Raw genomic sequence first — 12,665 nt, forward strand, 5'->3', positions numbered from 1 at the left:
GGGATAATTTAAAAGTAAACAGGAAAACTCAAAACATTTACAGAACTTCCAAGACTTACCATCTTCGGTGCAGATTCCTTTGTATTTCACGATGTTTTCATGATAAAGCTTCCTCAGGATTTCGATTTCTTTCTTTAGCTCAGCAATATGGTTCCCACCACAGTCAGGTTTCAGTGACTTTACTGCCACTTGTTCTCCAGTATTATCACCCTCAGGGTCGTACCTGCAGAGTTCAACTTTTCCAAAATGGCCCTAATTTCAAAAATAAAATTTAAAAACATGGTCAGCCACCCACACTCTTGCTTTGCAAAAGAGAGAGAAAGAGAAAGCGAGGCAGCTACTTCACCTAGGAGAATGCTTCAATGATACCCAGTGATAGGCTGCATTCGTGATCAGCAAACCACTGCAATAACAGGGTGACCTCCACTATTCAGAAGTTCCACAGAAGAAAAATGAATACGAACCAAATCCCTGCTAGGTTTCTTTTACAGACATTTGAATCTGCTTCTGGCTTTATTGCTTAGTGGATCTGTGGTTCTTGGGACAATCACTTAACCCTTATGGACCAAAAACCACTCTATGCTGGGCGCTTCCGGGTATCTGCTTCAGTCCCTCTTTGCAATACCAGAACATATCTAGCAGGGGTGGCTAACCAGTAGCCTTCCAGGTGGCGTTGGACTATGTTGGATGGGGCAAATGGGAGTTGTGGCCTTCCGGATGGTGTTACTTAGTTACCACAGATGTCAAGCAATAAACAGAATGTCTATAAAACGTGTGTGAGGTGCTTTGTCTCACTGAAGTGTTTGCTACAAGTAAAACGGGGGCCTGGAACTTACACCAAGAGAGGTGCGACTCCCAGGCAGGTTTGAGCTAAGGCATATCTCTACTCAGAAACCTTGCCCTTTGCACTCTGTGCTGCTTTTGGAGCCCTATGCATATTTACTTATGTCAGAAGGGAATATTCCACACTTCACTTGCTCTATAAACATATGAACAAATCCATTAACCTGCACAGAGAAATGGGCTGACTTAACACGTTATTCCCGTCTCTAAAAACAATAGAAGGAACACAATGCTGAATGATCACAACAAAAATACAAGCCATCTATGTTTCAGCACACTATGACTACAGGTGCAAAAGGGGAATAAGAGCACCTTGTACAGCACCTCAGTGCCAAATCTTCAAAAAATACTGAGCAGCAGCAATAGAAGTAAACATACCTCGCCTAAGTCACGAATGCGCTTCAAGAAGCGTTTCTCAAAAATGGTAGGATCAATCTCCGCATTAGGCTTCTTCTCCGAGACGATATCAGGATCTGACACAGGTAAGAATATTAGTGTGGTACAAATGAGTACTTTTACCCTTCAAATCTATTTTTACATACGCTTACTTTGCATTTCAACAGACCCCATCACCTTGCTGAATGTTCTGTCAAACTGCAGATTCCTAACATTTGTGTATCTTCCTCTAAATCATTGGCCCCAGTAAAAATCTTCCCAGAAGATGGACAATTGTTTTAGAAATGAGGGAGTTAAACTGGCAAAGGGAAGCTGGCAATATCTGAGGGCAGGGATTAGCAGTCACCCGCTCCATTCTGAACGTTCAGAGTAAACCTTGTAGTCTTATTCCTAGCCAAGAGCCAACCACCCTCTCACCAAGGCAAGCAGAATCATAGCACAAGGTGTGGGCAATAAGACTACACACCACCTCTCATTGTATACTAAGGGCTATGGAAGGGGTATTAACACTGGCAAAATAATCATTAATACACAGGAACTGATGGTGAGGCAGAGCTTGACAGCTCTACCCTTCCGTCACCCTGGATGCTTCCATAACTACTGTAACACAAACAATATTCCATGACAACGGCAATCCAAAACAGTATCGGGTTGCGGATTTTTATGTACAGAGCCATCTTGGTAACTATCTTACTTTCTGAACAGCAAATCCCTTCTGTGCCTGCGGGGGATTATATATGGCTTTTTTATACTGCCATCAAGATGTTTGCAAATTCATTAATGTTAATGTATCCCACAGAGCAAAGAAAATAAAACTGACAATGAAGAGGGGAAATAAGCAAAATAGATTACTTACTTTGTTCTTCTAGCTTGTTGATGTCTCGCATGATTGCTCTGAAGAATGGTCTCTGGCTGGGGTCATAGTGCATGCACTGCTTCATCAGGTCAGCCAGCTCCTTGCAGGATGGGACTGGAAGCGTGAAATGCCCTTCATAAAACCTCTCCTTCTGCAAGATTGGTTGGGAGACACCTGTGTTATTCTTGGAGCTAGGAAACATGCCTTCTTTCACACCCCAAGTTTCATAAGAGGCTGCCTTCCAGCAGGAAATATCCTTTTGTAGGGGAGCTCTTAGCAGTGGACTGAGGTTTTGCAAAACCCCACTGGGGTTTAATTAGGCTACTCAGAACGTGGCTTCTGTTTGTAAAACTCTACTGCGCACTACGAAAAGGTTCTTCGGCTGACATCTCCACTTGCCCTACACGCTTTCTACAAGAGAGCTAAAAATGTATTTCCACAAAAGGCAAAATATAGTAAGAAAGGGATACCTTAACGCCGCCACGCCACAGCCCCCCAGGCCTTACCTCTGCTAATGTCTTGTCTTTAAGTGGCACTTCTCCATTGTAGCAAATTTCCCACAGTGTTGTACCAAAGCTCCACTTATCAGCAGCCACACTTAATTTTTTTGAGTCTTCTACACATTCTGGTGCAAGCCAAGGGATGCGCTCAACACATTCTGGGAGGAAACAAAAAATTGAGGTGAAAACGGTTTTGAAGCGAGTCATGGTATTGGTTGCTTAAATACATGTTCCTTTTTAAACTACTTTTTTTTTGGGGGGGGGGGAGTGTACATTGAAGAGACTCACTTTTAACGTAAGCACAGAACTATTAATAGAAATAGCCACTCCTATAGAGAAAATACATGGAAGGAAAGAATCTGGAAGCAGTTATGGAATGGGTGTGGGTTCGAACCCCACATCAGGCAAAAAAAAAACCTGCATTGCAGAAGGTTGAATATGGTCCATGTGGTCGCTTCCAATCTACAATTCTATGTATCTGCCATATTTCAGCTGTGCGAACAGCCTTGAACTACCTGAGTCACTTGAAAGATTCATTTATTGCCCTCTTGTTTCTAGGGAGAAACTTGCTAAATCTTGTTTTTTCACTTTTCTAGTATTCAAAGGATCTTGATCTATATACGCACATCATTCTTAATTATTGTGTAAACAATCTGCCCATTTTGAGGTGTCCTTTGAGTGCCCTATATTGCAAGAAGGGTGTATAAATATCACATTTTCAAAAAAAAACCCAAACCAGTAATTTTGGCCTCTTGGACCCATGTATACCAAATTTCAGGGCTGCACATCATCAAGAGTTATTCCAACACTTTTTTTTTAACACAAACAAGTTCAAAGTTGCCTTCATATCATGGGCTAGTCAATTGCTTCAGAACCCTAGTTTCTGCCATTCAGTAGCACTGAACAAAATGAAAAACTATAGTTAACTGGCTTGTCTGTTTGCTCACACAAAAGGAGGAACAAAGTACTGCAAGCAGAGAGTCAAAGCCTAGATATGAGCATGTAAATGCAACCAGTGTGCAATTATGTTATGGCATTCAGTATCATGCTGTGGGCAAGTTAGTCCTTCTAATATTAACCCAATTATAATATTAAGGGCAGTTTGACTTTTTAAGCAGAAGTTGAATGGCCATCTGTCTGTCATGGATGCTTTAGTTGCGATATGGACAATGTCAGCTATTCTCAGTGCATCTCTTTGGAAAATTAGTGCCAACACACCCTAGACATACACACTGATACACAGATACAGATGCATGATACAGGTAATAACAAGTAAGGTTGTTTTCTTTACAATTCTGATAAAAACTATTTTCTAAAAGAATACCTTTTCTAGACAGCACTGTTATTGGAATTCCTGGGTCACTCAGTTTTATGAAAGGTCCATATTCATTGTCAATTCCTTCTCTTGCCAAGAGTATATTTTTTGTGCAAACGTTTCCATGAACTAGATCTTTGTCCTCCTGCATTTATAAGAGAATGTCATGAAATTGGCATGTTACGACAATGGCATCCAAATGCACTGAAAACGTTTTTGAATAATCTGAAAAACATGCTTAGAACAACAGTTCACAAAACACTACTGAAGTTCACAGAAGGCAAGCTTCCCCCTGCCCCACCTTTCCACTCACTTCAAGACTGTGCATAACTGGCTTATCAGAATGCATAGCCAATGCAAGTTGCATTTTGTGATATGGAAGACTTGCAGAAAGAATTGCTATCAGTAGATAACATCTGGGACTTACCAGGTAGCTCAATGCACTTGCCAATTGCTTTGCTACTTTGAATTTCCAAGGAGTAGTAAGCAGATCGCTCTTGCGGTGCATGAAGAGATCCAGAGGTCCAAATTCAACAAACTCTTCTACCATAATGTCTGCAACAGGCACAGGAAAAAAATTAGTGGTGTAGGAAGAGCACAGATACTTTAATCTCTTTCATGCATTTTTAATTGAGAGGGAAATTGCAGGAAAGGCATATTTCAGGCAGGTTTAACTTAGAAGCATATGCATCACCAATATATATATATAGAGAGAGAGAGAGAGACAGAGAGACGGAGATGTAATTCTAAGATGAGGAATTCAACTACCACTTCGTTTTGAAAAGCAGTACTCAAAAGATTTCACTTACTTTCCACATCACGGACACAAACTCCATGGAGGAGGACGATGTGTTTGTGGGAGATCTGCCTCATCATGCTTGCGGTCTCAAAAAATGCCTATTGCACACACAGGGTGACAGAGCAGAGATTTTAGATCAACAAAACTATGAAAGGAAGAAGCAGCAGTAAAAGCCTACAGACAGCCAGTGTCTAAACAATAACCAAGTTCAGTGATGCGCATATGTTTAAACCACTGCTTGAGTTTGTTATTATCCATGAGCAAAATTCCCCTCACCAATTACAGGTTTTATGTAAAGTCCTGCAGCCACAGAAAGATCCTGGAGTGATTCATGTGGCTGTAACAGAAACACAGGTTGCCAGTTTCTAATGACTTATAAAGGGAAGCAGTCTGCTGCATTTCTAAAGCTCCAGTGATGTGCAGTCCAAGAAGCACTTGCTGGTCTGCACCATTAGAGGAGCAGTAGCTTAAGATGCAGCTCCTGTTTCTACCCTATAATGACACGCAGGAAATGAGAAACCCCTATGCAACACACATCTTCCCCTCCAGGCAAGAAAGAAAGATTTCCTGATAAAATATGTCAGTTACTAACAGAAATTTGGGACACCCCATTCCTAACTGGGAACATGAGACAGATCTTTCACACACAAAGAGACTAGTTTCAGTTCGACAAATACCTTTAATAAATGGGTATTTTATCTCTTCCCAAGTGGAAATATGCATTGATGTAGCCTCACAAACAATTGTATGAACTCCCACCCAGGTTATAAACCGTAATTTCAAATGGGGTTGACAATCGTTTAGAGTCTTGCATTCCAGACTGCCTATAAAAACGTAGCAGCAGTGACAGCAGCCATTTCATAAAGTGAAACATACCAGAGAAAAGTGCCTGTGACTGGGGTCCAAGACTTTCAGGAGAACCTTCATCGCCTTTTCAGCCTGATAGCTCTCATCTTCCTTATACCTAAGGACCCCAGAGTAAATCTGCGTTCTTGTTCCTCTGCCAAGGTGCTCACCCTAAAGTATAGTTTAAATCCAACAGTTAGAAATTGTGCCATACTTATCCATTGGCTTTAGTATTGCAAGGACCATCACATCACTTTGAGTTTTCATTATCAAGAAGTATATTAATTGTACTATACTCATTTGATAGATAAGAGATCAGTCTTCTCTCTCAAATGAGTCCAGTGTGACAGATATAATTAGAATATTGCCTAATGGCTTCTTTTTCAAACTAACAAGATATGAATGCAATTATTTTGAAATCCTTAGCACTTGGGTTGCTATCTTTTCTTCAGATTGCAAGTCAGTTTGATGGGACAGCTTTGATAATAAGTCATTTGTATTCAAATGAATTCAAATGAATTCTGGAGTCACTAGAGTGTTCTGCAAATTGCAGTAAAGTTACTTTATGCTTTACAGAATCATGTGTGGTATGCATTTCTCATTAAGGAAGTCTTCCTCTTTAAAACAAACTGATCTGAGTAACCTTTCACCTAAAAACAGCTTGACTCATAGCTCCCTCTCCAAAAATAGATTAGAATATCCTTTTTGCAACAGATTAATAGCAGTGCATACAATAACTTGCAGGATTTTAAGAAGGCGGAAATGAACCTTTTTGTTATCACAGAACCCTGAAGGTGCATTGTAATCTGAACATTTACGACTGATTTCAACAGAAGTTGGGATAAGGTGATCAGTGTTTTCCTCCATTTTCTTAGACATTAATTAATATTTATCAAAGAGTAATAAAACACAAAATGTTTAAATGTCATGATCACTTACTTGTATTATTTCTTCTTTAAGGATTCGGTGGAAGCTCAGCTGTCCTAACGGGCAGACTGGTTGCCATTCTAGGGATTTCTTTGTCGCCACCAGCAAATTGGAGATTTCTAGAAATACAAAAACCGTTCACTAAAACACTTCAAATAGATTTGCCACTTCATGTGATGTTTCGAGAACAGTGGCAATTAGCCAGCACTGGGGTATTACTGTAGTAGGTAAAACATATGCTGAGCATACGCTTCAGCATTGCCTTGCTTAAAACACAGAAAGCTTAGATGATACAGACTTTTTCTATGAGAAACACAAGTTGAAGTTAAAGGTTTTCCGTGAGAAATATACGGTACTTCTGTAAAGTATCTTTACAGAAAGACCACCTTAAAGACTCTACCTCTTGGCTTTGGCTGACAGCACTTCTTTAGTGTGAAGACTATATTGTCTGTCCTAAGCATCTGTCCTTTTAAATGGTCCATCAACTCCTTCAGAGATAGAAATAAGCGATCAGATCCATGTAAATGACATCCATCTTTAGTCATTTCAATCTGGAAGTTCTTGTACTGTTTTGTAGGGTTCAGCATTTGCTGTGGGAAAGGAAGGGAGATAGAATAAATCATCATCAAGTTAACCCAAGTAACATGGAGATAATAATTAGGTCTAAATGTATTCCTGAGGAGATTCCAGTAAATGCAGTGAAATCATACTAGAGGTTTGTTTATCAAGCATTTGATGAAGCATTTTCATCCTATCTTGTGACACAATGAAGGAGTCCTGGATGATTCATTACATGTATGATAATGAGAGGAAACATCACATGTATTTTCTCAGCCAGAATCTGGAACAATGTCATCAATAGCTTTGCCATCCAATGTAGGTTGATCAGTTAACAGTGCCATGTCAATCAGAGAGGTACAATGACAGATGATTTTGGATCTCCTTGACACCAAAATTTCAGATTAATACTTTAACTACACATAGATCACACTCCAACTGGTAGTAGAATTACTACAGATGAGAAGGGACTGCCACACCTAGATTATTATTTAATCAACCACTCCCTGTCTCTAGTTTACCTTCCAGATAGCAGAAAGGTACATAGTATGGAGTCTGCTTAAATTTGTCACATGCAGAAATAGACTCAGCTAGTTTCAGCTTGTAGGCTCTCTCAGAAATAAGTGGGAACAAAATGTCACACTTGTGCTGGAGTCTCATGAGCATATAAAACTAGCAAAAGCAAGACTTTTCTCAATCCTAAATCCATAAATTATTTTTTATAGATCAAAGTACAGTCTTTACAGCTAAAGCTATTGGGCATATAAATGATAACTCTTATCGTACCTGTGAGTATTCACTACATATAACAGTCATGAGGATGTTATGGAAATCTGTACAGCTCCACCTCAGGACATACATCCCCTCCTCATTTCCTTCTTGCTTCAGTTTGTTGATCGCATAATCTGTGCTGGAAGTGTTCAAAAATGAGCAGTTATACGCAAAAGCCTCTTGAAAGCAAGTCTGTCATGTAGCAAAACTGAGCCAATTTTTTTTAAAAAGGGGATAACCACAGAATAGACATTTCAGGTAGGGGCCATCGGGAATTCCAAATAAAAATAAGAGTGAGAAATTCAGAATATTAAATTCAGTTTTCATTACTTTAAAAGTTTGGCGATTCTGTAGATGGCAGTTTAAGAGCAGGTTCAAATTTTGGACTGTGACTCATATTTCTTAACATTTGTTTTTTTAAAACAACTTTTTTTAAGATTACTGAACAAAGTATCCAAGAGGTAAGTTGTTTCAAAAAGAGGAACAGACAATCTACTACTACTATCTTTTATTTAGATACAGTTCCCACAAGTTGCAAAAAGTTGCAAAATCCTTATTAAACACATAGAAAGCATTCCACAACCAAGAATACCATGCTTATTCAAAAGTACCACCATATGGAGGTACCCGTATTTTTCGGCCCATAGGGCACACCGGCCCATAGGGCGCACCTAGTTTTTTGGGGGGAAATAAAGAAAAAAAAATTATTTCCCCCCCAGGCGCGGGGCTGGGGCGGGGGAAGCCCGAGCTTCCCCCGACCCCAGCCCCCAGAACAGGCAGCTCTCCACAAGCCGTGGGAGAGCTGCGTGACCTCGCGCAGCCCTCCCACGGCTTGCGGAGAGCTGCGCGAAGCCCGAAGCCTGGGGGCGCTGAGCTCAGCGCGCCCCCAGGCTTCGGGGTGCAGGCAGCTCTCCTACGGCTTGTGGATAGCTTCCTGAAGCCTGGAGAGTGAGAGGGGTCGGTGCGCACCGACCCCTCTCGCTCTCCTGGCTTCAGCGAAAGCCTGCATTCACCCCATAGGACGCACACACATTTCCCCTTCATTTTTGGAGGGGAAAAAGTGCGTCCTATAGGGCGAAAAATACAGTATCTTCTCTAGATGTTCATATTATTATTATTAAGTTAACCAGTGGCACTGAATGTGGGAAGGGAATACTTTAAGAACAACTTCAGCAGCTGAAGCTGTTATCAGTTCCTTCACTTCAATGTAACCGTTTACTTTGGTTTTAATTATTCTGCAGAGTCAAAGTGGCATTGGCAAAAAATAACATGCATGTTGTTTATGTGAACAAAACTTTACAAAGTATAGTATTTGAAGGATATCAACTAACCATATTGGACCATGGCAGCCATTTTTAATGTTGTGTTTTATCAAGGGCGGTGCGACATCAGTGCAGAGATAATGATGGGCATCTGCAGTAAGCCTGAAATACCCATCTATCAAAGCGGCAAATGACAAAGCTTCCTCACACGAAGACAGCTTGAATTCCTAGAGCAGAAAAGTAATTTCATGAAGAATTATTCCTCTTCAATTAAGAAACAAGAGTAACCAACATTTAGGAATCCATTTGTTTGCTTAGGATTTTGAAGGTTGTAAAATGTGTATCTATCACACACAGTGGACTTGAGAGGAATTAAGTTAGTTAGTTAGTTAGTTAAAAGGATCTTCAGCTTAAATCCATAGCACCTGCTCTGAGGAGGATAAACTGAAGACCCGTTAAAAGGAAACACCTCCTCTAGATCTTGGCATTTTCCTACAAAAACGTTCAGCCTTCTCTGGATTCAGATCTACTGAACCTCAGACACAGCGTCCCAGTCATGGGAAGCAGATCTTGTATGCACAATCAAACAATTTGCATAGGATAGATTGCTACCTTAATTAACAATACACAGTTGGGTTTCTGTCAGTACTTTTGCAAGTGGTTTGGATGATCACACACACATATATGAGCTAGATGAGTCTCATGTATTTTCCAGTCCTTTGATGACAGTGTAAATAGGACAAAGTTCCAATTTCAAATAAGGTTCAGCAGGCTACTGCAAAAAGGGTAAGATGAGCCTTGTCACATGCTAAAATTCTCTTGTTAATAATTTACACTGATAGAATAACCTCCTTAGTGCAACACCTGATTTTCTACCAAAGGGCATAGAATTCAGGAATGGTAATTTTGTTATCATTTGCACAGAATTCAAAAGTGTATGAACATGTGTAATGGGATCTAGAGCTCTTACCATCCTTTTGTTATCTTGCTTGTAAATGCAGACCGTGGATTCCTTGATCACAAGGTGAGTAATTTCGGGAAAGTAACAAAAACTATTCCATTCTTCTCTCTTACTTTTTTCTTCGTTTTTCTTGGCTTTGCCATCTGATCTTTTCCTCTTTGTTTTGTGTTTCTCTCTCTCGCTCTGTGTAACCTGTGTGACACAAACACATGTAGATTAGGGGCAGAAAGATAGAAGAACCCTGAACTTGAACAGTTCTGGAACTGTCTGTTGTGCCGTGTGCTTGCACAGAAAAGACATAAAAGAACACTGAATGATAAAAGTGAAATCAAATTAATTGTAGGCAATTGTGTTGGCCTACAAAAAGGCAGTTTTATATTTCTTCAATTATAACTGAATTACAGGGCTTGTCCACATTTCTGCTTGTCCCATAATGAGAAAGCATGGGTCCAAGCAGTTTTTCATTTGTCCCAAGGAAAACCCACTGTTTACCACTGAATCGGAACAAACATCAATCTGCAGAAAAACAGTTTGTTCCGATTCAGCAGCAAACACTGGGTTTTCCCAGGAGAAAATGGTGTGGCAAGTGGAATGAGCCCCAAATGAGGCTTTAGAAGTGCAAGACATCCCATTAGTATTGAACCATGATATGAGCAGGTTTGCAATGCAAACACCTGCTCCTTCATTCATTCTTGATCATCTCACACCCATAAAACAAAGAGTTCAAAAGTCCTGTAACTGAAAAGATCTCTGTCCATTGTTTGAACCTCCTTCTGTTGTACAGTTTTGTTCTAATGAAACCTTATTTAAGAAGACACTTCTACCAGTACAAAGTGTGTTTATAAAGAAGTAAACACATCTAAGCCATAGCTACCGACTGGAAGCAACTTTCATGACCTCAGAGGCTGGGTGATTTACCTATGAGATTCCCAATTATAGCTGTTTCTGAAATTAACAATGCTGTACAGATGTTATTTAAATAAATAGGTGAAATGCAACGAAACAATTCCTCTAGCGCAAGGACTTTTAGCAAGGCAACGGAACTGGCACTTAAGCCCATTAGGATACTTACAATTGGTTTCAGCCGCCACTGGATTCCATTATTGCCTGTTACCATCACTTGATAACATGGGATGATCTCAGAGTAACCCGTGTCAAAGATCTTCTCATTCTCTGATGAAATCAACAACGAGGCAGTCTCGAGTATTTCTGCACCAAAATGTTGCGTTAACGTTTCCAATGTCGCCAAGTATTTCACTTTCAGATCATGCGGAGAAACGCTGCTGTCGCAAATGGTCTTCTTGTTAAATTCCTTAAGGAAATCCTTGAAAACGTTGTTTATCCGTGTTCTGGTTAAGATGTTCCTCTGTCTTATGGTCTTGCTCAGGCTTTCAGGAATAAACCGTTTATAGCTGGGAAGGGGTGGGGAAGAGATGCATATTCATGGTTTCTGTCAATGTTTCATTTATTCTAAGCTGCCCAAGGGGATATTTCATGAAAAACAATGTATAGAGAAACAAAAAATCCTTCAAAATATCAGATAAAAATACTGAATACATATACGTAAACACATAAAAGCATATTTGTTGTTTTTGAGTGCAATGTATGTAAAGATATGTGGTTCAATTTATTCCCCTTCCAGCTCAGAAACCTCTCCTTGAAATAGAGGGTTGATATCCTTTGATGTGTCTACCACTGACAGAAGGCATGGTTTCCAAAACTTGGGTCTCCAGCTGTTTTTGAACTACAACTCCCATCATACCTACATTGCAGGGCCCTGGTGGTCAGGGATGATGGGAACTGTAGTCCAAAAACAGCTGGTTGGGAAACCTTGATCTACAGTAGGCATTCCCAAATTGTGATCTGAAGACCATCAGTGTTTGACAAGATTTATTCAAATCAGCAGGAGGTCTGCAGTCTGTGTGTGTGGATTTGTGGTTGAAGATGGGAGATAGCACAACCACTGCACTGAATATTCATATTATTTTTAGTTATATTTGTATCACTTCTTATATTGTATTGCAGTTTATTGCTCAGGTCTGATGGTTACTGCAGACTTGATGGAATATACGTTTTGTTTGATGAAGTATATTCGATTTGTTTCTATTTCTTTATGTATTGAATTGTGGTGGTCTATGGCTCTTAGCAATAAAGATCAGCAGCAATAAAAATACAATTAAGAACCATATAGCTTGGTCAACTGCCACACTCTACACAAAATGTGCCGAGCAGAGACGGACGACCATCCTGAATCACATGTCCAGATGGAACAGCCACTAAACACCTTCCCTTGACCAAGGCTAATGCCTTGGTCAAGGAGCTCTTAAGAACAAATTAGAGAGTTTACCTGGCCCCAACTGCTACCATATTAGTCATGACTAGCTAATAAAAGTAGTGTTCTGGACAACAGTAATAAGGAACAGTGAAATAAATAGAGCTAAAGGGAGAAGGTAATGCTTCTGGTAACTGCAGAAATGTGCTACTTGATTGGTACAGTTGAGACCAGGCTGAAGATTTCCAAGTCAGCAAAGACCTGGCTAAACTACCCTCTTGTAGTCATGCAATATCAACAAGACAGCACAGGCACATACTGTTGCTTTGCAAACAACAGAAGACAACTGAGTGGTGTGG

At 40.1% G+C, this 12,665-nt stretch overlaps 1 protein-coding gene across 1 annotated transcript in view; it reads right to left on the reverse strand.

Moving 5' to 3' along the window:
• The window catches only part of JAK1 (Janus kinase 1), a 34,327-nt gene that overhangs the window by 5,994 nt on the left and 15,668 nt on the right, over window positions 1-12,665 (reverse strand). The window contains exons 7-20 of the mRNA XM_081011735.1: window positions 11,107-11,446; window positions 10,044-10,226; window positions 9,143-9,300; window positions 7,827-7,950; window positions 6,883-7,072; window positions 6,495-6,601; window positions 5,586-5,726; window positions 4,720-4,807; window positions 4,338-4,465; window positions 3,920-4,055; window positions 2,602-2,753; window positions 2,096-2,246; window positions 1,222-1,316; window positions 60-252 (exon numbers count right to left, since the gene is read on the reverse strand). Coding sequence (XP_080867861.1) covers window positions 60-252; window positions 1,222-1,316; window positions 2,096-2,246; window positions 2,602-2,753; window positions 3,920-4,055; window positions 4,338-4,465; window positions 4,720-4,807; window positions 5,586-5,726; window positions 6,495-6,601; window positions 6,883-7,072; window positions 7,827-7,950; window positions 9,143-9,300; window positions 10,044-10,226; window positions 11,107-11,446 — 2,186 coding nt within the window. The remainder of the gene's footprint in view (window positions 1-59; window positions 253-1,221; window positions 1,317-2,095; window positions 2,247-2,601; window positions 2,754-3,919; window positions 4,056-4,337; window positions 4,466-4,719; window positions 4,808-5,585; window positions 5,727-6,494; window positions 6,602-6,882; window positions 7,073-7,826; window positions 7,951-9,142; window positions 9,301-10,043; window positions 10,227-11,106; window positions 11,447-12,665) is intronic.

The sequence above is a fragment of the Podarcis pityusensis genome, assembly GCF_964106645.2.
Source record: "Podarcis pityusensis genome assembly, chromosome: 6".
Classification (NCBI taxonomy): Eukaryota; Metazoa; Chordata; class Lepidosauria; order Squamata; family Lacertidae; genus Podarcis; species Podarcis pityusensis.